The following is a 23,514-nucleotide window of genomic DNA, read 5'->3' on the forward strand; positions in this document are numbered from 1 at the left end:
TTAACTTCGAGCCAATATATCTCGGTTCCCGTCAAAGATATAAATAAGGTGTCAACTTATAAACTGTTCAGCATAATATCACAACCATTTTATCAGTTGACACATTTTTGATATCTCTCACAGGAATCAAGATAATCGAACTCAAAGTTTACGATTTTCGTGAGCTCTTACTAGAGGATATACGGGTGTTCAACTTTTTCAGGATACCAACACACTTCAAGAGGGATTTTAAAAAAAATTGTGCTTTATGAATCAGTTCAGCTGAAAACAGTGAAATTCTTTTCAAATATCTAGAACTACCATGCTCCTGACTGTCGGAAAATAATAAAACGCGAAAAGCTTTTTTAACATGCCTGCTCAGCCCGAGCATGCATGTTCATGACTGAAGAACATAAGAACATCGTTTTCGGGAGAAAACAAGCGCCGCTTCTCGAAATCCTTATCTTTTTTCCGGAAGTTGTTTAGCGGCAAGTACGCCTCATAAAATATAAAGATAAACAATAAGTTAAGAGGAGAGGCGCGCACTTCATAAAGATCAAGCATGATGAACGCAAACCTGACCACCATTAGGCATTCAAGATCAAAAATACATAAGTTTATTTTTTGTTTCAAATGTATGGAATAGTTCAAAAATATAGTATCGAGTAAAGCTAAATAATGAGTCGTGAAAAATGTGAAAAAAAAAACATTTCAAAATTAGTTCAAGTCCCAAAAAGATCAAGATATGGAGCAAGTCTTTGAATTCTTCTGTGTGGTCTTGTTGATGACATCGTCAACGTAGCCTTCACGCAGTTCATTGTATCCATCGATGCTGTTGCAATTCTCATCTGAAAAGTGTCAAGATGATTATCTCATTTTTTTTTTCTCACACCCAATTTTCATGGCATGTGTCGATAGAAATAACCTCTTCTGCGGTCGATGATCTCCCAAATTGATCTCTTGAAGCTGCGCAGCAAAAAGTATGTATTCATCTCGCCCTTTCCCTTGATTTGAACCTTGCCACGCGGTTCGAATTCGAACCGACCGGTACTTTCAGCGCACTTTTTCGCATTCTCCGAACAATGGATTCGTCCAATTGGACTATGACTCTCCATTCGAGATGCAGTATTCACGGTATCACCGAACAGGCAGTATCTGTAATTGGTGAACAAGGGTGGGAGAGAGAAAAGGCAAATGACTCATTATTATCATAATTGTCTATGTTCTTCTTCTTTTGTAGTCATTATGTAGGCATTACCTTGGCATTTTTGCGCCGACAACACCTGCTACAACAGGCCCTGAATGAATTCCAGCACGAATATGCAACGGGGTGCTGGTGATAGGGTCGCAAACTGTGCGAGCTTCCATGACCATTCCCAGAGCCAAATGGCAGATAACTTCACAATGATCATCTACAGTATCCGGGATTCCGCCAACCGACATGTAGCTGTCTCCAACTGTTTCAACTTTATAGGCTTTTTGAATACCAATCAAGCGGTCGAATTTGGTGAAGAGCTCATTGAGCAAATGAACTATGTCTTTGGGTTGACAAAGAGGAACAATCTGTTGGAACGTTGGGACATCCGTAAACATTACAGTAGCCTCTTCGTATTCTCCTGAAATAATAAATTAGAACATGAAGTCGTTAGAACATGAAAGTTAGAACATGAATGTCAATGTGTGTTTTTTGTGGACTTTGACCATTTTCAGGAGCCTGGAGCCCGGCAGTCAAGTGTACCATCACTTTGAAAACTCTGGAGGGTGTAAAACAGGACTAAATTAATAACTTTGCATTCACAAAATTTTTTGAATATTACTAGTTTTTCAGCTATCAGCCGATTTTCAAAAGACGCCTTATTTATCCACATTTTCCTTACAAAAACATGAGAAAAAGGTGTCCTTCGAAAATCGGCAAAGAACAAGGAACTTTTACAAAAATTATGTGAATGCAAAGTTTTCAATCTAGTTTTGTTTTACATCCTCCATAATTTTTAAAGCGTTCGGACACTTTAAAGCTGAGCCCTAGACTCTTGAAAATGATTGAAAGCAACTGAAAAACACGTTTTTTGTATATATTATTGATCGGTACTGTATATAGACTCAAAAGTAGACGCTAAACTTACTTGCATCTACACTGAGTCCCTGTTTCAATTGTTGAGCGACAGATGGTGGAAGCATTTCACGCAATAATGCATCTGTTTTACCCTTCTCCACCTCCAGATCCTTTGCCATGTTTTCCAATTGCTCATTGTTAGCTTCGAGTTGTAAACTAAAGAATCCATAAATATTTTCAACGGTAACTTTCCCTCTCACTTCATTTCCACATCTGAAAGTCTTTGCTGATTCAACAGAATCAAATCCCGAGTTGCGTCATGCAACGGCATAGCAGTCAACCGTAGTCCATATTGAAGTAGTTCAGGAATAGAGGTGACATATGGTGAGCAGAGGTACATAATATGCCCTCCGGAAGTCATCAACATCATCTGACCCTTCAACTTCAAATGTTGACTCTGACTAAGAGTAGCCACGGCACTATTGCCGTCTTCCGGAGCATTACTGTAACAGGAATACAAAAATTTGTAAAGATATCAACGTTTCCTACTCAAACCCATCAGTTATCTGTCCAGCACGTTTATTGGCGTTACGTTGAAACTCCATTGGAGTAGTTTTAACTTGCAGAACAAAAACCGCATTGATGAAATTGCAAATACTGTCAAAATCAAGTGGGATTTGAGGACGAGTAACTTCGAATATTCTCATTAGTGGAGTGCCAACTGCGAGGAGATCCTTGGGAATGTGATTACTGAAACTCAAACAGTTGAGAAATCTAAAATGAATCATCCCTACTAAAGTTCTCGTCCGACTTGAACGATCTTGCAGTCCTGATCAACAACCATATGATATGGGAAAGTTGTGACAAAATCCATATGGGTGAGGCGGATTTTGTAGTTGTTGCTGTGTTGAACCACTGCTGTTCCAAGGGCGTCTTCATTTGATTGATCAGTATTTTGAGTCTAAAAAGCCAATCATACTATTTTTTCCTAACTTGGAAACTGTGTAAATCAGGTATGAAGTTATGACATATGACCTATATCATTGAAAAACTGAGAAACGTGTTTTACGAATATTGTATCAAAATTTGCATATAAGGCCGACGGTTCTGAGGAAAACAAATCTAAACTCCGGATTGTCTACTTTTCTTCTTAATTTTAAAGCAAATTTTGAATCGCGTGAATACTAAATACATAAGTCGCAAAGCTCTATTCAAATTTAAAGGACAAGGAGAAAACCCAGAGTTTTTGACCGAATTGTTTCAGATCTATGGATTTCAAAGCAAGGTTTGCTATCATAGTCGTAAATGACGTTTTCTCAGCTTTCAAGTAATATAGGTCATGTGTCATAACACCTGACCCGATTTACAGTATCCTAGTATCCTAGTAAGTTAACCACAATACCTTAATGAGAAAAATGACATGCTCCTCAATTCTCTCCCCAGTTGCCATTTGCACACTTCTTTGTGTTCTTCCTGAAAAATTCCAAAACTTTCTACTTTCAAAGGTTCAACTTCATAAACGGCTCAAATACCTGTGATAGACATGGATACATCCAACTTGAAAACTCTCTTTGCTGCTTCACGAAGTACTCCTTTCACGATAGGATACAAGCCTGGACGGCCAGTATAGTAATGCAATGTGATAGTTCCATCCGGATTGTCCTCACATCTGAAATCAATCAATTAGAAGGCTAGAATTAGCTTTGAAATAATATACCGGAAAGATGGTCCTCGAAGATTTGCCTTGTAGACCACATGATCAATGAAGTAGTGAAGAGAATCAAGGTTGTCCAAGAATCCTTTGAGATTTGGACTCATCGATCTGATCAAATCATCCCATCCAGTTTCCATAGTATACTGGATAAGGAAACAACCATACATCTCCCATACTTGTTCTCGAGTGACTTCTAAAAATTATAAATTTGTATTATCACAGAAAAATAGAAGTTCAACTCACTCAGGATGACACTGACTGCATCTATCAGGGTGTATGTGTCTTGATCGGAATAATAGTGATTGATAATATTTTCTTTTCCAGCTTCAAACCCAGCACGCTCTAATACTTTAGCCCAGAATGACTCTCCATATGTTCTTATCATCAACTGTCGAACGGATTCGTGAATAAAACCAAACTAAAACAATGTATTACTACTGAAAACCTTTGAAAAATAAACCACAACTCACCATGGTAGTCTCCGTTTGAAATTTCAGTTTATCATCAACCACAGATAGCAATACGTAGTCTAGGAAGTTACGAAATAAGAAAAGGGAAGATGGGAAGATTACCAAAAAGGTGAAATGAGGCAAAATAGTATCCTCCTCACTTGAGCCCAGGTGTCATCAATAATTAATAGACACGCGATTTCATAGCTCGTCTGTTATAAACATTACCCTATTTCGTGTGTCGATGTCATCAAAAACATTATCCACCTCACCGGAGAAGAAGCTGCTTCTGGTCTATGTTGAGAAGAAAGCAAAGTAGAGGGAAAGTTAGAAAGAAGTTTGAGCTTGTTGATGTTTTTTTAATCTTTGTGAAGCTTATACGATTTTGAAAAGATAAAACAACTTTTTCCAGTTGAGTGAAGAAAGTTTCAGGCGGCAGAATAGATATAAAATTTTATTGTAAAAATCTTATGGGTTTTAAAAATTAATATTTGACATGACGCATTGGACCGGAATCGTGGATATCATCCAGAGAGCAGTGAATGATAGAACAACGGCAGGATCTTAAAACAAGTCATATTCAAAAATTAATCTGAAAAGCGACAGTACATATTCTCTGCTGAAAAAACAAAGCTATCTTATTATTTTAGTGATCATATCCAGTTCTACGAAATTTTGCCTATCACATCAAGAACGGTTGTTCACAAAGGCTGGTCCCGGATAATTCTAGAAGGCTTTCATCGAAGTAACGAAAAACTCTTACCTCACATTACTACGCAGCACTTGGTTGGTCTCTTTGTAGTCTTCTCCTCCATGTTGTCCGTCGCCTTCTTCGCATTTATAGCTGCAGCCCTCTGAAATGTATAAATCTCAGAATATTGCTCATGTTCACTTTAAATAATCTAAAAGACACCACTTTCTTCTTGGAAACCTCTGAAAACTTATTTCATTTCCTTTAGAAAATACTATGAAGAAAAGACGCGGTACTTCTAATATTTTTATCTCAAAAAGGGTAGAAAATCAAAGCATATTTTTTGTTGAAAGGTTCAATAACGCACCTTTCTGCACTTCCTGATTACCAAGAATGCAGCAAGTCTTCCTTCGATGGTCTGTTGAACAATTTCTTTTCGGACATTCGATCCTTTCTTGGAAAAAGATAGTTCTTTTTTAACGAAAGCGCTGTAAAGCTCGGAAAATTCGGCGGTCGATTGAGGCAGAGTTTGGGACATCACTGGAAATTAATTTTTCAACACGTTGAACTACTTCATCCATGGAAAAACGAAAAATAACAAACAAATGATTAGAACGAATTCGAGAACATCGGTTACGTATCGAGATGTAAGAAAACGGCTAGTAGAAAAAAAGACGCAACACGGATTGCGTATACACGTTGCGGACCCTAACTTGTTCCGCACCAGACATGAATGAATTTATTCACCCTATTTTCATGTTTCAAGACAAAAACGAATTGATAGACTAAACATTGAGATCATCACAAAAATTGATATTGTTTTAAAAAGATAGATAAATTTAAAGAATTGCACAGCATGAAGCTTGATTGGTGATCGGTAGTGGTGGTTCTTTGGAAGTTTCAGTTTGAGTTTGTTTGGAGGCAACACGAAGTTGTTCGAGTTCCTTAAAATTGATAAGTGATCTGAAAATTATTATTTACATTTTAATATTTAACAAGAAATAATTGAACTAGCGTAAGTATTAAGTTGGTACAAAAGTTTCGGTAATACAAATTTCTGAAGTAATAAAAATGATACATAAAAAAATAAAATACATCTAGAGAAATGTGTTAGAGAAAGGTAAACTCACCCGAATCATTCTTCGTTGAGCTCTGACCTGGTCGACTCGCCAACTGGCATATTTTTCAATATTGGCTTCAACATTACGCTGCAGAACATATCTTCGTAAATCCTTGATTTCTTCCACTTTTTTATGTTTTTCCAAAGCAGCTATTACGGCACTTACGAAGTTTTCCGTGGATTCATCGAATTCTTGCAGCATGACTCTGAAGTAATATTCCAAATGTGTTTATGTATATATGGTCATGTGACTTTTCACTTTTCGAATCAGTGAAGCAAAAAGAATGTGCTTCTGAAAAAAGTGAGACACTGATAAGATGAACTCAAAAAGTCAACACCGGTAGAGCCTCAAGGAAAAGAATATCAATATTGGAATTCATAGGTGTTAGCTTATTTTCAAAATACCTTTAAAAATTGTCGATATAAAAAAGAAGATAATGATTTTTCTGATGTTTTCAGTGCAATAATGCGGCTTATAGTTTTTTCAAAGAACTATTTTATTTCACAAAATTGATTGTTGAAAATCCAAATCAAGATTCATTGAATGTTATTATTCAAAAAAATCGAAAATTAGTGTAGCTGCTGAAAAGTCAAGTATCCTTTGAGTTTCTGACTTCGCCTGAAAAATTCATTATCCGTTTACACTTCACTGAGGTGGAATGGAAATTTTTAGATTTTCAATTATTCGTTTTATTTTTACTGATGACACGACTTCAATTATATAACTTTCATGGTCTGAAAATTTTTGAACATTTCGCTTTTCCAGTTGATTATCCCCATATTTCATACCTATCTGTGTTTTTCTCTAATATTCAAGCGTTTTCATTAGTTTTCAAGTCCCAAACTTTTGTTTTAAAAAACTGTTGGAACAAAAATCAGTGGCTAAAATCAAGTACACCGGGAAAGACTTATGACGAGTCATGTAAATTTGCATAAAGTGCAGGTTTATGGAAATAAAAACTGTGTCGGTACCTAACTCGGAAAACCAGGAAAACGAGAAAAATACTGTATACACGCAGGCTTGTGCCTGTGTGTGTTTCAAATTCGCAAAGCCTCCGTTTTCTATTCGATCTCTCCCATTTTTAGTAAGACTATGCGATTAAAACGGAGTGCCGTGGTTCTGGCTATTCAATTCGGGTATTCTTCATTTTTATATATTCTCCAAACCGCAAAGGCCGCTTTTGACCGTTTTCCGTTTCTTTTTCCTTTGCTTTTCTGTTATTTACTGTCGATTTCAGTTACTTTTATATTTATGACTGATTAATTAAACTAAACCTAGCAACATGGGTCACAAAACCTCAAAAAATGAGAAAGTGGAAAACCATGTAGCGTTTCCCAATGCAAAAACACTCGCCGATCTACCTAACATTACAATCACGCACCCGACACCCATCTACCAACCGGACACACCTAATCCTTTTACTGTTCCACCACCAACCCCGAGGGATTCTCACAGGTAAACAAAACAATTGAATAAATGTGTTCGTACTCGCTGGAGATTGATTTCAGCCTGAAATCTTTCATCGAAGAGACTCCGATTCTGATAGCATCTGGTAACAATTCGGGGTCCAGTAGTCCTCCCAGGTGCAGTCCACCACCACCTCCGACTATCCCTCCACCGGCGGATCCTGCAAAAGATGCAGTTTTTCATCATGAAGAAACTAGAGTAAGTGCTTTCTAACAAATTACATTATTTTTGTCCGGTGCCGATGATCCTTGTGACCGAAATTTATTTAATGGCGCATCGTCGCTCCTGAAGTGAAAACAGCTACGGTATTTACAAATAAATTCATGCGCGTTTAATGCAGTATTTTGGAATCAATTTAATTGGCCGATTTTTGGATTGTTTTCTATTTCATAAAGAAATTCAGCTGAATATTTATGAAAATCTGGAAAAAAATAAGCTAAAACGAGCGAAAATCTGAGGGAAATGAGCAACAGTAGAATGAATTTATTTCTAGAAACCGTAGCTACTTTTGCTTCAAGACCGGCAATGCGCCTTTAAATAAAACTTTGACCACAAGGTTCATAAGCGCCGGATAAAAATACTACCGGTCAATAGATATACAAAACGCGATTTTCAATTGATGTTACAGAACATTTCGAAAATTTTGGAGTGTTAAAAACAGTCCTAGATGAGAAAATTGCGTTCATAAAGTTTTTTTTTGAAAATTACTAGTTTTTTTCTATTTGCTGATTTCTGAACGACAAACCACTTTGGCACGTTTCAATGAAAACGGGCGAGAATGGATTTCTTTCAGAAATGGGCGAATATCTGGGAACTAGAAATTTTCAAAATCCTCTAAATGCATAGTTTTCGATATAACTTTGTTTCACAGCCTCGAACATTTTCAAAATGATCGGGAACTTGGCAGCCGAGCTCCAGACTCATAAAGAGGTTAAAATGGTCGAAAATCAACTGTAAAACATTGTCATTTGTCTAATGCATCGGTACTCCAATTAGATTTTTGTATTGATTTCAGAAGCACTTTGGAGCATCTGTTCTCACCAGAGGATCTAGTCCATTACCTCCAAAGCCTGACGAATCACATTATGCACCTCCTGTTATCAAACGACCCATATATTATGCAAAAGACAAAATTGAACTGTATGAAGCTCTGAATACAAGAGATAGAAATCCACCAACGTTGCCGCCTATCCAGAAGAAGAAAGAAAAAGAAGAATCCGCTTATGCTGTGGGGACACCTCATGTAAAATTTGATGTTACCAAGAATGAGAAGAAGAAGAACCATGTAGCGGACAATGCATCAGTTTCATCTGTAAAAGTGAGTTTTTGTCTAAAATTTCTAATCAGAAAACTTTTTGAATTCAGACTACCGATGACTATCCAATCTACAATATCCTCGCTGATTATAACTACAGTTCTGGAAAGAACTTTAACAGTGGAGCTTTTCCAATCGATATGAACCGTAAGAACTTTGGATTCTGTGGTCGCAGCGGCTCGGGAAAATCTTGGCTAATCAATTCCCTTCGTGGTTTGAACAACGGAGATCCTCAATCTGCTGGAAGAAGTCATTGTGATAGAATGGAACCATTTCGATTTATAGAAGGAGAATTACAGCAGACTGTGTTATGGGAAATTCCGTATCCAAGAACATTTTCGTCGTCTAGTATAGTTTTTGATGCAAATATGGGATTTGAGAAGTTTTATGAGTAAGTACCGTAACACTTGTATAGAAGGGCCAGTCCTTATATCTTTCCGGTGATGTTTTTACAAATTTTCACCGGAAAATTAAATGAATTTTTGTTCAAAATCTTTCAATTTGAGAGAAATTAAGCAAGTTTTTGAAAAAAACGTGTTTCACCAAATGTGTCAACAATTGTGGACGTTCTGGAATATTTTTCAACAGAAACGCACATACAGTATTTCCTAAATAACAGTTCCTCCCGTGCTGTCCACGTGGAACTGAATTATCTCGATTTCTGTGAAAGATATCGAAATGTTGAGAACTGATAAAGTTTTAGTTTTATTGTAATGAACAATTAATCAGTTGACAAAATTTTGATATCTTTCACCGAAATCGAGATAACATAGCTCAAAGTGAATAAGCTCACTGTAGAGGAAATTGGGAAAGGTCAAATTTAAAGAAAAAAATCTTTTCGAAAAGAGGATTTTCTACAACAGGGTGCTTTAGAGTAAGTACACCTGAAGATGATAATCTCATGGTTTCTTTCAGAAGCCACAAACTGAAACTCTTCAAACGACTGTTCATTCTGATCCCTGACGGCGCCCCAACCGATGAAGACATCACTTTTGCCCGGGTGGCTCTATCCAGGTAAAAACTGTGTTTTCCACACCTCGCGAATTATGTCTTGATTCATTCAGACGCACATCTATTACCTTCCTGATCACAAAAAGCGATGACGACATGGACGCGGAAAACAGAGAAAACGGAACAAAGCTAGACCAGGCAATGAAAAGATCCTATGAGACGTCGGCAAGATTAGTATTCTCACGGTATCTTCTCTCAAAGGCTCAAATACTAAATGACGTCGAGCTTTTGTTTGTAAATGCGCCAACAACAAGGAATTTAGTTAGTGGAACTGTTGGATATCTTCATTATTTAATGAATGAGGAGCGATTATTAGAATTATTGGATCTCAGCACCGGGTGTCACTATGAGTTAGAAGTGAAACTCAGAAGAGAAAGAGAAGAATCAGGGAGACCAGCAAACGGAAATATTGAAACTTATAGACTAGTAAGTCTAAAAATGAGAAAAATACAAATAAAGTGATGGTTTTCAGGAGGAAACTCCTCAAGTTCAAGCTTATGCAGTCAGTAGACCAACTATTTTGGCAGATGCTGGATTTGAAATTTCATTCGGTACCGATGATAGAATTTATCAATCTCTAGAGCCTAAAACTATGGTTAGAAGAGCCGGAAAAGTTAGTGGATTGTCGGAAAAGTTGAAAAATCTGGAATAATTTGCAGACATGTTTCAACTATGGGTTTATTGGAGGACGAGGAGTCGGAAAGTCGTCATTGATTGATGCCATGAGAGGAATGTCCTCCAAGAATCCCTTATCAGCAACAAAACTCGGCGTAAGTCCCTTCTAAAAATGTGTAGGTTAACCTTGAAAGTAAGAAAATAAGAATCTCATGTAGTTCCTGTAAATCAAGACGTCATTCCCAATTATTGCATCATTAGAGTTGACGAAGCCAATCATACTTTCGTCCTTAGGTTTTGATGATGATGACATTCCAGGAACTACTATTCACACACATAGACAAATACATCAAAGCACAACTAGGACCAAAAATCGTTTATTCCAGAAGCCCTCGAAAAATGGAAGTTGTGAAAAGTTCGAATTCGATGACACTGTCCTCAAGTACAGTGTCACATTGTATGAGCTCTCCTATCCCAAGAAAATCAGTTCCTATTTCGAATTCGTCGAGTAAGTCAAACACTAATCCAATCAGGAAAGACAACGAATGGTGCATGTGTCCCTAAATTAAAATTCAGTTTATACAACGTCGCTTCCTTCACCGCTCTTTTCATTCTCGTCGACCAAACACCGAGTGAGCAGGATCTGGCTTTTGCTAAAATTGCATATCGAAGGAATGCTACTGTAATTCCTCTATGAATACACAATCAAATTTAGTATGTCATTCAGATATTGTTCTTGATATCGAAATGCGATAAAAAGCTAGCAGCTCGAAGTCGAAGCGATGAAATTCCTGTTTGTGATCTTCTAAAACAACGATACATTGACAAGGCCCTAAACAAATTTGATAGTATTATGGCATCCAAGGCAGCAGAATTACGTGGAAGAGTTAATGTATTCTTCGTTTCGGCTCCGGTGTTCAAAGCTCTCCGGATGGGTGGGTTATTAATTTTTAAACATTTTTTGTATTGTTTCTTGTTTTTGCTTTATTTGCACCAATGTCACTTGTTTTTTTAGGAGACCCGCATGAAAGCCAATTTGTGCTCCATGAGCGTGCAATGTTTGATTTCCTGAAATCGCGGAGAATGATCGCAGACATGTTGGATGATCCGCCAGCAGAGAACGCTTACGCTCAGGTGGACCTTGAGACTGCAGGAGTTCGTTAATTGTCTGATACAGACAAAACCTTATGCTTCTTTTTTTAATTTTTTAATGTCATATATTTTTTAATTGATATATAAAATAGTCTTTATTTGAAGCATAAAACTAGCAAGAAGCAAGAAAAAAAATAAATTCAATGTGAATTACAAAGAAACCCGAAAAACCCAAATTAAGAGGACACACGAGCCACCATCGCCGACAATTGCTGATTTTTCTTGAGGGCGGCACGAAGTAATGAGCTTTTTCGCTTAATGAACATTTGATTGTCCATTTCGGTACTGCATTGGGTTAAGCAATCAAATGTGGATTCTGAAACAAAAAGATAAAATACACATTGCGAAATTCGAAAAATAAGACTGCTGTAAGCACATTTAAGCTTAATTATCTCAATATCAATAAGAGATAACAAAAACTTGTCAATTAGTAAAATGTTTGTATTGAAAAAAATGTTTGTACATTATGTTGCCAGCATTTTACAAGTTGAGACATTTTTTATATCTCCCACAGAAATTGAGATAATTGAGCTCAACGTACAAATATAAGATTGTCCTCTATTAGAGTGTTTACAGTACTCTTTTTTTACTTTAAGCTCAATTATCTCAATTCCTAAAAACGATAAAAAAAAACTTTCAACTGATAAAATGTTTGTCATGATATTGCTAAAATTTAATCAGTTTACACATTTTTGATACCTCTCATAGAAATTAAGATAATTGTGCTCAAAGTGCGAGTATTTCTTGGTTGATACCTGTATTTTTGATACGCATAGGGGAGCCAGGCCCTTCAACAATAATGGCTAGATCGGCAAGAAATGGATCGAATGGGACTTCATTTTCTTCATCGAAGAAGTCGGGATTACATTGGACGGCCTGAAAATCGAATGTTGTGGTTCTATTGGAAGAGTTGGTGATTCAAAAATCAGCTAGCTTGCAGCTAAAAGAAGAAATTTGAAAAAATCAGTGTATGTGCCTGTGTATTTCGAACTCCAATATTGAAAAAAAATTACAAATTCAATTTTTTATCTTTTTCACCGTATTTTCTCCAATAGATGCCCACTCTAAACATCAACTTTGAGCTCAATTATCTCGTTTTCTGTGAAAAATATCCAAAAATTTGTCTACTGATGAAATATTGGCGATATGACGAAAACATTTATCAGTTGACAAATTTTAGATGTCTTCAACAGGAACCAAGATAATTGAGCTTAACGTTGATTGTTTGATTGAGCTTCTATTGGAAGAAAAACAGTAGGTTAGTAAAAGTGGGTTAGTGAATCTAGCTATTTCACAAAAAATGAAAAAAAAATGAAAGAAATAGAAGTGTGGTTGAAAATCACTGCAGACGGTGCTGAATCAGATGGTCTAGTCTAGAACGTCTAGTTATCTAGGACAACTAAAAAAATGAAACGCCAAAAAACTGCAAAAACTTTCTTTCTCAATCATCAGAAAAAAAAACCATACATGCAAGGAGAAGAACTATATCGGTGGAAATGGGGACAACACAGCAATTAGGATCCGAGGTGTTAGTATACCTTAACACGACATATCGCCTATTTCACAAGTTTCGAGTGCCTGAAATCAATATAGAGAGATATATACAAGATAGATATGATGATTTGGGGTGCTTTTGAACAGAGTTATAACGGTTATAACATAGGCAGAGGGGAAGACGTCCAGAGTTATAACATTGAGTGGTGTTACGGTCCTGAGCTGAATCTTGCATTTTAGTTCAACCCACCTTGTCTTTCGTTTTCACTCCTCGATCCTCCGGAAGACTAGAGACCAGAGTTCCGTTGGTGGAACACAAAACAACCGATTGACTGAAAGAGGTGATGTAGTTATTTCCCTATTCATTTTTGTCCCAAACCAGACAAAGCATTTCATTCTTCAGAAAATTTCCTTACCGTTTATCGTCACTGTGATCATTGACTCCTTGGACCAATTGCAATGTCGTTGAATTATCCTTATCACGGATAGCATGAGTGAGCATTTTGCCAGTGAACATCTGTCTGACGACGTCTCGGAATTGTTGGGACATTCCACAATAGATTGCGAATCGGAATGGATAGGAAACCACAATTAGGACATTTCTGGAAATTCGTTATTAGATGCAATCTACAGTACCGCTTGATGAGAGATACAAAAACGGGGGTTTCAACGGGTTTTCGGTATTTTCAGAAGACTGGAGCTCTGGAAATCACGTTGAAAGTTTTAAAGGGTGTGAAACAGATCTGGATTCAGAATTTTGCATTTACATAATTTTTTTAAAGTCTGGTTTTAAAGCTATTTCCCGATTTCTGAAAAACACCCTTTTTGTCCTGTATTTGCAATGCAAACGTGTCTTCCAGAAATCGGTCAATAGCTGAAAACTTGGAGATTTTCATAACATTCTGTAGATGCTAATTTTTCAATCTAGTTCTGTTTTTCACCTTCTCAAATTTTCAAAGTTATCGGAAACTTGACAGCCAAGCTCCAGACTTCTGAAAATGGACGAGATAGCTAAAAAGTACTACATATAGAAAACTTTTGATAATTACCTGACAATGAGAAGAATGTTCAAAAACTGATAATCCACAAAACTAAACTTGAGAGAAACCGATAAAACATGGATGGTGAAAATGAAGGCAGCTGGGATCTCAGTGATCAAAAACAATAAAATCACCACCACCAACATCCTTGTGTTCTGCAAAAAATTTTTTATATGACTCATTTCTTCTTAATTTGTCTCGAGTACCTGCTTCAATCCATGAGCTCGTCGAGGTTCGTTACCCACACTGACGCTATCGCGCTGCTTGAACAACCGAATTAGCTTATTTTCGGTTTCCGAAGAACTCGTCAGCTCGGAGAACTTTCGTCGCGTCGAACGAGTGTTGGTTGAATACTTGGAGAGAAGATTGGCGTGACGACGGTCGGCGATTCTAATGGCGCCCACTAGTTTCCACGTGAAAATGACTAACAGCACGGAGGGTATCAAATGAACTGCAATTGTTTGAGTGGTAAACATAACTTTGTAGTAGATGTCTTCTCCGATTTTCGCCATGAATGGGGCTTTGTGTCGGTAGCAAAGCGTAAGCGTTCCTGGAAATTAATTATTCGCACAAATTTCAGCCAAGAAATCTCAACACCATGTAATCCAATTTCTATGAAATTTTCAGGATAGGTTCGAAAGAACTTATTTAGACACTTCTTTGAGTCTGCTCGCCATTTTCAGCCAAGTTATGTGTCAGTTTCAGTACCAAAAACTGCGTTTTCAGTGCAAAACAGCGATTTTCAAAAGCGTTATCATAAATTTCTAGGGTGTTTCGAAAAATGAAATGTATTGTATTTCACTTAGAATTGAATACAATTTCATATTTAAGACATTTTATCAAAAAGTTACTTTTTCCAATTTTCGATTAAATCGTGAAAAAATTCGAAATTTTAAAAAATTGAGAAAATGGATGAAATAGGAAATTATTTGATTTTTTTTTTATATAACCCAACAAATTTAAAGTTTTGAAATACTACAAAAATTGAAAAAATTGTTTCTGAAAATTGCAATTTCCCCCACTGATAATCCAATTTTTCCACTGATAACCCGATTTTTGGTACTGAAAATGGTAAAACTCGACTGAGACTGGTAAGTGAATTTTAAAATTTTTACAAGTGTCTAAATAGACTATGCTTAGATATCCTGAAAGTTTTATAAAAATCTGGGTTTACGAGGTGTTGTAGTATGAAATCTTACGGTTATATCTGTTGTCATAAACTTCATGGCTCTCATTATGGAACGCCATCAGATCCGGTGTGTACATGACCGTAGCAACGGAGATAATGAAGAATATGACCTAAAAAACCACGTTCTCTTCAATACTCTGTCAAATCGACTAACTTGTTTACTCCGATGAATAGTGCAAAACTTCCTAACCAAAGATGGAACACAAATATAAATGTATCGCTGGATAGCAAGATATACTGTTAGCCAGATAGCCATTGTGTGGAAAATCGATGGTAGGAACGCCGCCATATACGGTATCATGTCACACCAGAAACTAGGTAGACCTGTTTGCATATCTTGTTTGTAACCTGAAAACTTTATTTTCTTTGGATGATTTCATATCTTTCTTAATGTTTTTTTGGGGAGATCCCAAAAGGAGAAAAAGACAGATTTCTCTTCCAGTCACTAATTCAATTGACCAAGTGTTTGGGGAGGAAGTCGAAATGCCCTTTTCCGCCAGATTGGGCACTTTCTATCCCCTAACCCCAAAAAATGAGAGCCAAAAATTCAAAGATCATACCATTCTTTTATGGTTTTTTTCAGCTGCTCTAAACCTACCTGACAAGGTGTAATAATATGTGAACCATGGAAGGCATGAAAGCCCGGTTAGCAATTCTGTAACCGCCATTGCCAGAAGCACATAATTTGTTGGAGTTCGTAAATATTTATGGGAGAGAACAACCACAATAAAACTGTTGGTGGCTATTGTAAGTGTGACGATAAATGGCATCATATACCCGTACATTGGAACAGCCCAATCCACTGGCACCTAAAATGATTTGTCATGATTGTTCTTTCAAAAAAAAAAAGTTCCTAAAAATTTAGTTTGTCTACTGCAAATGTTTCGAAAACCTTTCTTACGTCACTCACTTAGACGAAGGTCGAGATTGGATTTATTTCAGTAGTTTCAGTTCGTTTGTTCCTAACCCAATTTGGTGGACTAGGTAGGACCAACCAACAAGAAAAAAGTAGCAGTAATGCACTCTTTTTTTATGGGGTTGTCTAAAAGATCTCTGGTTCTCAAAACTTACCATGTTCCCAATGAACACCGGACGACAAGTGTAATTGTTATAACATGATGGATGAACGAGTGGTGATGGTGGTGGTGTTGGTGGTGGTTGCGCCGCCATTTTTGAGCTCCTGCAGTGGATAGGAAGCAAAGAACTTAGAAAACTTAGTGATGTATAAGAATGTGTTTATGGATGGAAATAGCAACGAGACACCTGAAAAATTGAAACTGAATGGGAAAAATGTGAATGAATAGAGCCAGATTTAGAATGAAAGAGTGACTTTAAAAACTGGAAGAAAATAACAAATAAGGTAAAATACAAAGATCGAGAATTTGAAGGCAAAGATTGACATTAAAAATTACTGCTCTTTTATAAATTATTTACATGTAGAGTACCCGAAAAAAAAATGAAGACAAGTACTGTACCGGTCAATAAGATAATATAAAAAATGTAATTTTCTGTTGATTTTTGGCATTTTCAGAAGTCTGAAGCTTGGCTGTTTAGATTCCGATCACTTTGAAAATTTTAGCAAATGTAAAACATACCTAGATTAAAAACTTTGCACTCACAGAATTTTTGAAAATCCATAATTTTTCAACTTTTTGCCGATTTCTGAAAGTACTGAAAAGTACTATTTGAAAGTACTTTTTGTACTGAAAACGTGAAAAAAATCAGGTGCCACTCAGAAATCGGCAATTATCTGAAAAACTAGAAATTTCCAAAAAATCTGTAAATTCAATGTTTCTGGGTCCGTTTTACACATTTCAAAATTTCCAAAGGGATCGGACACTCGAAATTCGAGTTACAGACCTAGGAAAATTCCAAAAATCGACTTTAAAAAACTTTCTTTTAGACAGATACTGTATAATTGGTAAATTTGGGTATAGAAAACGGAGTCTGAATAAAATTTGATGGATTATTTTTGAAAACAAATATTCAAAAAATTTAACCTCAATAACGGAAAAATTGTATCCGATTACTCAAGAATACAAAAAAAGTTATCAAAAATGAATCAGAATCCCCCAAAAAATATCAGTTGACGAGAAATTGAAAAAACCAAAGATTAGAATGTGCTAAGTTGGTGGACGTAATTTTCAGCAGTCTTAGAGAAAATAAAACCGAACAAGAATGCCAACTCGCTCACACGAGACGAACGGAACGCGCACAAAGGAATATAATAATAGATTCTTCCATTCTTCTCCGAACCGACCCAACATCATCTCAGCAGCTCCTGCTTATTGGAGAGAGAAGGTGTTTCGGTATCTTCTTTGTGCAAAAAAGCTGTTTTTGAGGTTCGGGGACCAATTTCTAAACTTTTGGAATCTTATCGGATCTTATTGGATCCGTTTGATACATTGCCACAAAACAATTTTTTTATTAGTTAAATATTAGAATGCCAAAATTGGAAGTCAGCTAGTCTATAAAATCATTTTGTGCACTTCAAAACCAATTCTAAAGACTCCCGGAAGCTTATTAGCAATCAAGACAACTTTTCAGTAATTAGAGCCCGTCAACCATTTTTTTTGGACGTGGGTTGATAGAGAGAGAGAGAGAAAGGGACTTTTAGAAATTAGGGAGAGAAAGAAGCAAAGTAGCGTTAGAGGGATGTCTCATCGCTTTTCCTTCCTGTGCCCCTCCCGCCTTTTTCAGCTCCGCCCCCCTTTACTCACATGCTCTCGCTTTCCGGTAGTCCGTGCTGGTCCTGTGAACTTTTTAAAAGGGAAAATTTTGGATCAGAAAGAAGAAGAGAGGGAAGGGAAGCAAAAAGAAAAAACAAAACCGGAAGCGGAATCGAAGTTTTGAGTTCTGAACGTGTTCATGTGGAAGGGCTAGTCTAAGAAATGTGAAGATCACTAAACCAGTAAAATATTGAACGTTCAACAAAATAGACATCATTTCAACAGACTGATGAGCGCCATAAATCTCCGAATTAGTTTTTCATAGATGCGTGAATTAGTTTCGTCAAAAACATTCCAACTTTTTTTTTGAGAAAATCTTTCTAGCACACCAGACAAATATTCTAATCATCAAGTATCACTTTGACAGATCGGAATAAAAAATTTTGAATAAATTCTGGAAGAAACTTTTAACAAAGGAACCCAGATGTTGCTGAAAATATCACGATAGGTTGAAAATAATCTATCCAGGCACCCCTAAAAATTTTTATCCGCTAGCCAGGTTCAGTTTTAGTGCTAAAAATCGTGTTTTTAGTGGAAATTTTTAAAGATGATTTTCTCAACTTCTAGGTCGTATTAGAACATGATATTGTTGTATTATATTCAGAATTAAAACGAATGTCCTATGTCAAACACTTTCTGGAACAAAAAATGTTATGTCCACAACTTTCCAGATTACCTGAAACACTTATAGATAACCACTCAAACCGTCAACTTTGAGCCCGCACCTTCTTTTTCTGTGAAAGATTTGAAAAAAATAGTCAACTGACAAAATATTTTCGTTATTATGCTAAAAATTTTGTCATTTGACGACGTTTTGATACCTTTCATAAAAACAGAGATATATCGGCTCTATTAGAGTGTTCACGGTAAACGGCCTACAATTCGAGAAAATCGTGTTCGAAAAATGCGGCTTTTTTCTGGAAACGCAATTTTCAGTACTGAAGCTGATATAACTCGGCTGAAATATGGCGAGAGGAGGTATTTAGATAGGCTATGCTCTACATTTCCTGAGGATTTCATCAAAATCTGGGTTCGCAAAGTGTTTAGGTTCTCTTGTGACAGATTGAAATTCAAAAAAAATTAGAAAACTTCAAAAAAGACAACAAACCGCTAGTTTTTCAAATCGCTTTCCTTCTTCTGTTTTTTCAGACACCACTTTTTTCTATTGTTTTCACTGGTTCCTTTTGTGTTGAGCCACTTTTTTTTAAAAATTTCAGATTTCTCAAGTAAACGACTAAACAAGAAATAATGAGAAAATGTCTAGCTTTCTTATTTTTTTAGTCACTAGAAAAGAGGCAGCCTCTTTCTAGACTCTGAAATTTTGGGAGAAGGAGGAGCAAAATGAATAATGATGATGATGACAGACTGCTCATTGTCCAGAAAAAAAAGAAGGCTCTGCTCATTTTAGACAAAAAAAAAGAACCAAAACCGAAACTCATCTAGTTGAGCGGACGGAAGGAGAAACCAAACGGAAAAAGACGACGAAAAAAATGAGAAAGGAGAAGGAGATTTTAAAGGGACATGGAAAACACACAAAAAAAGCAACAAGCAAATTTTTTTCCGTTTTTGTTCGAATGAAAAAGAGTAAAATAAACATTTTAGAGCATGGAAAACTATAATTTAGGTCTATTCAATAACGGGGTAGTGGAACTTGTTTTTTTTTCGTGATTTTTTGGAGTTTCTTTTTTACCTGACTCATAGTAAGTGATATCATTTGATTGATAGGGTGGTTTGATTGATTAAAAAGTGATATGAGTTTAAAAAATTGAAATATAATTTTAAAGCATCTAGATGATGCACAGTATCCGAAAATTCAAGACAAATACAGCACCGGTCAATAAGGTGTACAAAAACGTATATTTCTGTAAATTTTCTGTAATTTACAGCATTTTCAAGAGTCGGCAGCTAGGTTGTCATAATTTCGGTTTTTTTTTTGGAAATTTTGGAGGGTATAAAACAGCTATAGATTGAAAATTTTGCATTTACAGAATTATAAGACATTTTCTAGTTTTGTAGCTATTTCCCGATTTCTGAAAGTCATCCCTTTTTGGCCCGTTCGTACTAAAAACGGGAAAAAACAGGTGTCTTTCAGAAATCTTTGAATAGCTGACAAACTAGGAACTTTAAGAAAAGTCTGTGACTGCAAAACTCATCATCATGGCCTGTTTTACGTCTTCCAGGATTTTTAAAGTGATCCGACAATTGACAGCCGAGCTACAGACTTCTGAAAGTGGTGTAAATGAGAAAAAACTGAAAAAAAAAGTTTTATTGTACATTTTATTGACCAACACTGTAAATTCACAACCATTTTCTTCTGGGTTTTACAGTATCCTGACATTTTGCCCGGGCGAATTTGTTAAAGGAATCTTTAAAAAAAACAATGAGACAGAACGGAAGATTACAGAAAACTGAAAATCTTGATAAAATTGGTCTTCGAAAGAAATCTCGAAAGTACAACTAGCTGAAAATTGGGTAACGATGAACCTTTTATATCCGTTTCCAGTTTTTCGGCTTACTGCATGTGGTTCGATTTTCATAACAAACCAAAGTCATGCGTAATCACCACATGCGTTATCAGAAGACGCGTTATCTTCAAAAAACCCTAAAAATAAATGAAGATCAAGAAACAATCAAAACACAAAAAAGAGCCAATTTCCATTGACGATTTCTAATCCTTCAAACTAACAGGGTCTCTAGGACCCCGCCCAGTTTGACGTCTCCCAAATCATATTTCAAAGAAGACAGACACGGAGAAAAAAATAACATGGACAGCAAAAAAAAAACAGAGGTCACTGAGCGCGGGGTAGAATAATATTGAAAGAAAAGAGAAGACAAAGGAAAAAGAAACCGAACGGAAAGCCAGGGTTGTTCTAGTAGTAGCTGTTGTAGTTTCTTCTGTTTTTCCTGATAGTTTTTGACTTTCGGTTCTTTTTTCTTCGAAATAGCTCTCTGATCTTTACATTTACCGAAAAATCGAAACAAATGAATCCAAAAGCTATATGTAACTTCTTTTTGAAGTAAAGTGACTAGTAGAATAGAAGAGCAATTTCTGAGATATACATATATGAATACATGTGTTGCCCATCCGAGATGAGGTATTAGGACTTCTTCTCGCTCATTGCATGCGGGGCGTGAGTATTATAACAAAACTAATTTAGGTTCGATCCGCAGCACACACTTCTATGCCTTCTACTTTTCTTTTCCTAGAATTATCCCCGCCCTAAAAGACACGTCTCATCATTTTCTGAGGATAATAGATTGGGCAAATATTTTAGATGATTTAGGAAAGGAAGACATTTTTTGTTCAATGCATTTTCAATGCGTTTCGAAGACACTACAATGTTAATTGCTGTCTTTGGAAGGACAATGAACTTTTTTGGAACGAGTCATGGACAGAAAACCAACCTCCCTGTTATTCCCGATGGAATTTTGTGAAAACTTTGGAAAAAATATGTTCTGAAAAAAGAGCAAAGGGCAGAAACAGGTGTCTAACGTAATAAGAGCAAGAAAAAAATATCAAACCTGTTGCAAAAAAATGGCGAGAAAATTAGTTAGTGTTTGCCTGAGTGACTGACCAAGAAGCTCTATGCACCTAGAATTTGGATTAATTCACATTTTTGACGTTAAGATTTCATGAAAACAACACAAAATGATATCAGATTGAATACATATATAGTTTCTAAAGGCAACTGACTATACATTTATTCTTCAGTAGCAGGTGCAACAAAAAATGTAGACAATCTATTTTTGAACCTTCCCCTATATGCACAACTCTATTTCCGTTGCCTACTATTTCTGTTTTCTTTCCGGTACATATAAATTTCCAAGTGATTTTTTTCAGAATAAGTAACAGCCAAGGAGTGCAATAACATCTAGAGTCTTCTATTCATGTCTTGAGTAGTCTACTAATAAGATTAAAGAAAAAAAGGTTTTCACCTGTTAATATTAATGAGAAAATTCGAGCGGTATATAGATTTGATTTTGGGATCAATTCTGATGTATGGAGAGTTTTTACCAAGAGATCAAGAGAATAACAATCATACTAGATATTTTCAGACTTGCAAAAGGTCGGGCTTTTAGCGGCTTAGCCCGGGGTTTTAGCAATTTTTTTCCTCAAAAAAGATCGATTTCAAAAGAATGTAAACAAAATGTCAATCTAATAAGAAATTGCAGAAAAAACGAATAATTTTTTTTCAATAAAAGTGTTTCTAATTTTCTGGAGTTTAAGACATTATCTTAAGTTTTAAAAATCCAGGCTCCATAGAGCCGGTCAGATTTTTTGAATTTCAAAATTTATTTAATATCAATGAATTACAATACCGGTTAATAAATTCTACGAAAACCCATTTCAAAGTTAATTTTCAACCATTTTAACAATTTTCAGGAGCTCGGCTGTCAAGTTTCCAGTCGATTCGAAAATTTTGAAGAGTGTGAAACAGAACAAGATTGACAACTTTGCATTCACATAACTTTTCAGAAATTCCTAGTTTTTCAGCTATATTTAGATTTCTGAAAAGCACCGTTTTCTGGATCTTTATGAACTGAAGACGTGAAAAAGAACGAAAAAACTAGGTGTTCAGTAAACGGCAAAAAGCTGAAAAACTTGGATTTTTTGAAAAACTCTGTAAACGTAAAGATGTCAATCTAGGTATGTTTTAAACCATCCAAAACTTTCAAAATTATCGGAAACTTGAAAATGGTCAAAATTCACGAAAAATCATTAGAAAATCACGTTTTTATATTTTATTGGGCGGTGGTACTGTAATATCAACGAATCATCTAAAAAACTTTTCAGTGAGGCCAGGACTAAATTAAATTTTTTCCATATCCAAACATTTGCTTGTTTTTCCCATTTTCTGGGGAACACATGTTCTATTAGCAAAAATTGTTTCCTAGAATTAGATACCTAAATCGCATCCACTAGACAAGAGAATTGCGATTTATGCTAAATGTGATCCGATTTTTCAGGATTTGGATAAAAAACAGCGAAAGGAAACAAAATTTAAAAAAACGGGACCAGAATTGGTATAGTAGTCTGTGTGGGTAGAAAGCAAAATTCGATTATCCATTGTTCTAGGTTTTTGAGTGAAACGACAAGAAATGTTAATGTAGTAGCTAAAAAGGAAAAAAGTAGGTAGGGAGGTCTGTCAGACAAAAAAAACGTGTGTGTATTTTCTTTGAAATGCCACATGTTTTTCGTTGGGTGAAAAAGATATATGCCTCGTCGGGGTATTGGGTATAGCAGCCGGAAAGAGAGGAAAAAATGATGATGATGGTGGTGGAAGTTCGAATTCAGAGCAAATCGAATTTAATGCTAATTCGGTTGTGGCTTTTCTGGGTTTTTTGGCGTCTTTCCAGAATAACAAACAGACTCTAGGAAAAAAGAGAACCGGACCAAGAATTTAAGTCTGAGTTGTTAACTGTTGAATTTGTAAGTTTTATAAGAGAACTGCAATAGCGTGTAAACCTAGATTTTGATAGAAAGTACAGGATAG

General features: G+C 36.0%; 5 protein-coding genes across 5 annotated transcripts; 1 reads left to right on the top strand and 4 right to left on the bottom strand.

Moving 5' to 3' along the window:
* Positions 1 to 717: 717 nt before the first annotated feature.
* On the bottom strand, positions 718 to 5,424 carry Cbr-gcy-36 (the record flags this gene model as incomplete). Its single annotated transcript, XM_002645897.2, has 13 exons — positions 718 to 827; positions 905 to 1,134; positions 1,238 to 1,595; positions 2,103 to 2,248; positions 2,293 to 2,535; positions 2,582 to 2,782; positions 2,827 to 2,993; positions 3,435 to 3,505; positions 3,565 to 3,701; positions 3,750 to 3,939; positions 3,990 to 4,164; positions 4,969 to 5,049; positions 5,254 to 5,424. The coding sequence occupies 13 exons, from the start codon at positions 5,422 to 5,424 to the stop codon at positions 718 to 720; spliced, it is 2,280 nt and encodes a 759-aa protein (XP_002645943.2).
* A 301-nt stretch (positions 5,425 to 5,725) lies between these two features.
* CBG28040 lies at positions 5,726 to 6,208 on the bottom strand (the record flags this gene model as incomplete). The annotated part of the gene is made up of 2 exons (XM_045240464.1): positions 5,726 to 5,830; positions 6,017 to 6,208. The coding sequence occupies 2 exons, from the start codon at positions 6,206 to 6,208 to the stop codon at positions 5,726 to 5,728; spliced, it is 297 nt and encodes a 98-aa protein (XP_045098627.1).
* A 1,081-nt stretch (positions 6,209 to 7,289) lies between these two features.
* On the top strand, positions 7,290 to 11,579 carry CBG07708 (the record flags this gene model as incomplete). The annotated part of the gene is made up of 12 exons (XM_002645896.1): positions 7,290 to 7,462; positions 7,516 to 7,672; positions 8,490 to 8,792; positions 8,840 to 9,180; positions 9,705 to 9,803; positions 9,854 to 10,226; positions 10,273 to 10,413; positions 10,460 to 10,570; positions 10,802 to 10,923; positions 10,992 to 11,097; positions 11,143 to 11,350; positions 11,431 to 11,579. The coding sequence occupies 12 exons, from the start codon at positions 7,290 to 7,292 to the stop codon at positions 11,577 to 11,579; spliced, it is 2,283 nt and encodes a 760-aa protein (XP_002645942.1).
* A 164-nt stretch (positions 11,580 to 11,743) lies between these two features.
* On the bottom strand, positions 11,744 to 13,611 carry CBG07707 (the record flags this gene model as incomplete). Its single annotated transcript, XM_002645895.1, has 4 exons — positions 11,744 to 11,883; positions 12,323 to 12,443; positions 13,312 to 13,393; positions 13,478 to 13,611. The coding sequence occupies 4 exons, from the start codon at positions 13,609 to 13,611 to the stop codon at positions 11,744 to 11,746; spliced, it is 477 nt and encodes a 158-aa protein (XP_002645941.1).
* A 495-nt stretch (positions 13,612 to 14,106) lies between these two features.
* Positions 14,107 to 16,460, bottom strand: Cbr-sprr-1 (the record flags this gene model as incomplete). The annotated part of the gene is made up of 6 exons (XM_002645894.2): positions 14,107 to 14,256; positions 14,308 to 14,651; positions 15,301 to 15,400; positions 15,445 to 15,638; positions 15,889 to 16,099; positions 16,362 to 16,460. 6 exons carry the CDS (start codon positions 16,458 to 16,460, stop codon positions 14,107 to 14,109), a joined length of 1,098 nt encoding a protein of 365 aa, XP_002645940.2.
* Positions 16,461 to 23,514: the final 7,054 nt, after the last annotated feature.

The sequence above is a fragment of the Caenorhabditis briggsae genome (genome assembly GCF_000004555.2).
Source record: "Caenorhabditis briggsae complete genome, chrX, whole genome shotgun sequence".
NCBI lineage: Eukaryota > Metazoa > Nematoda > Chromadorea > Rhabditida > Rhabditidae > Caenorhabditis > Caenorhabditis briggsae.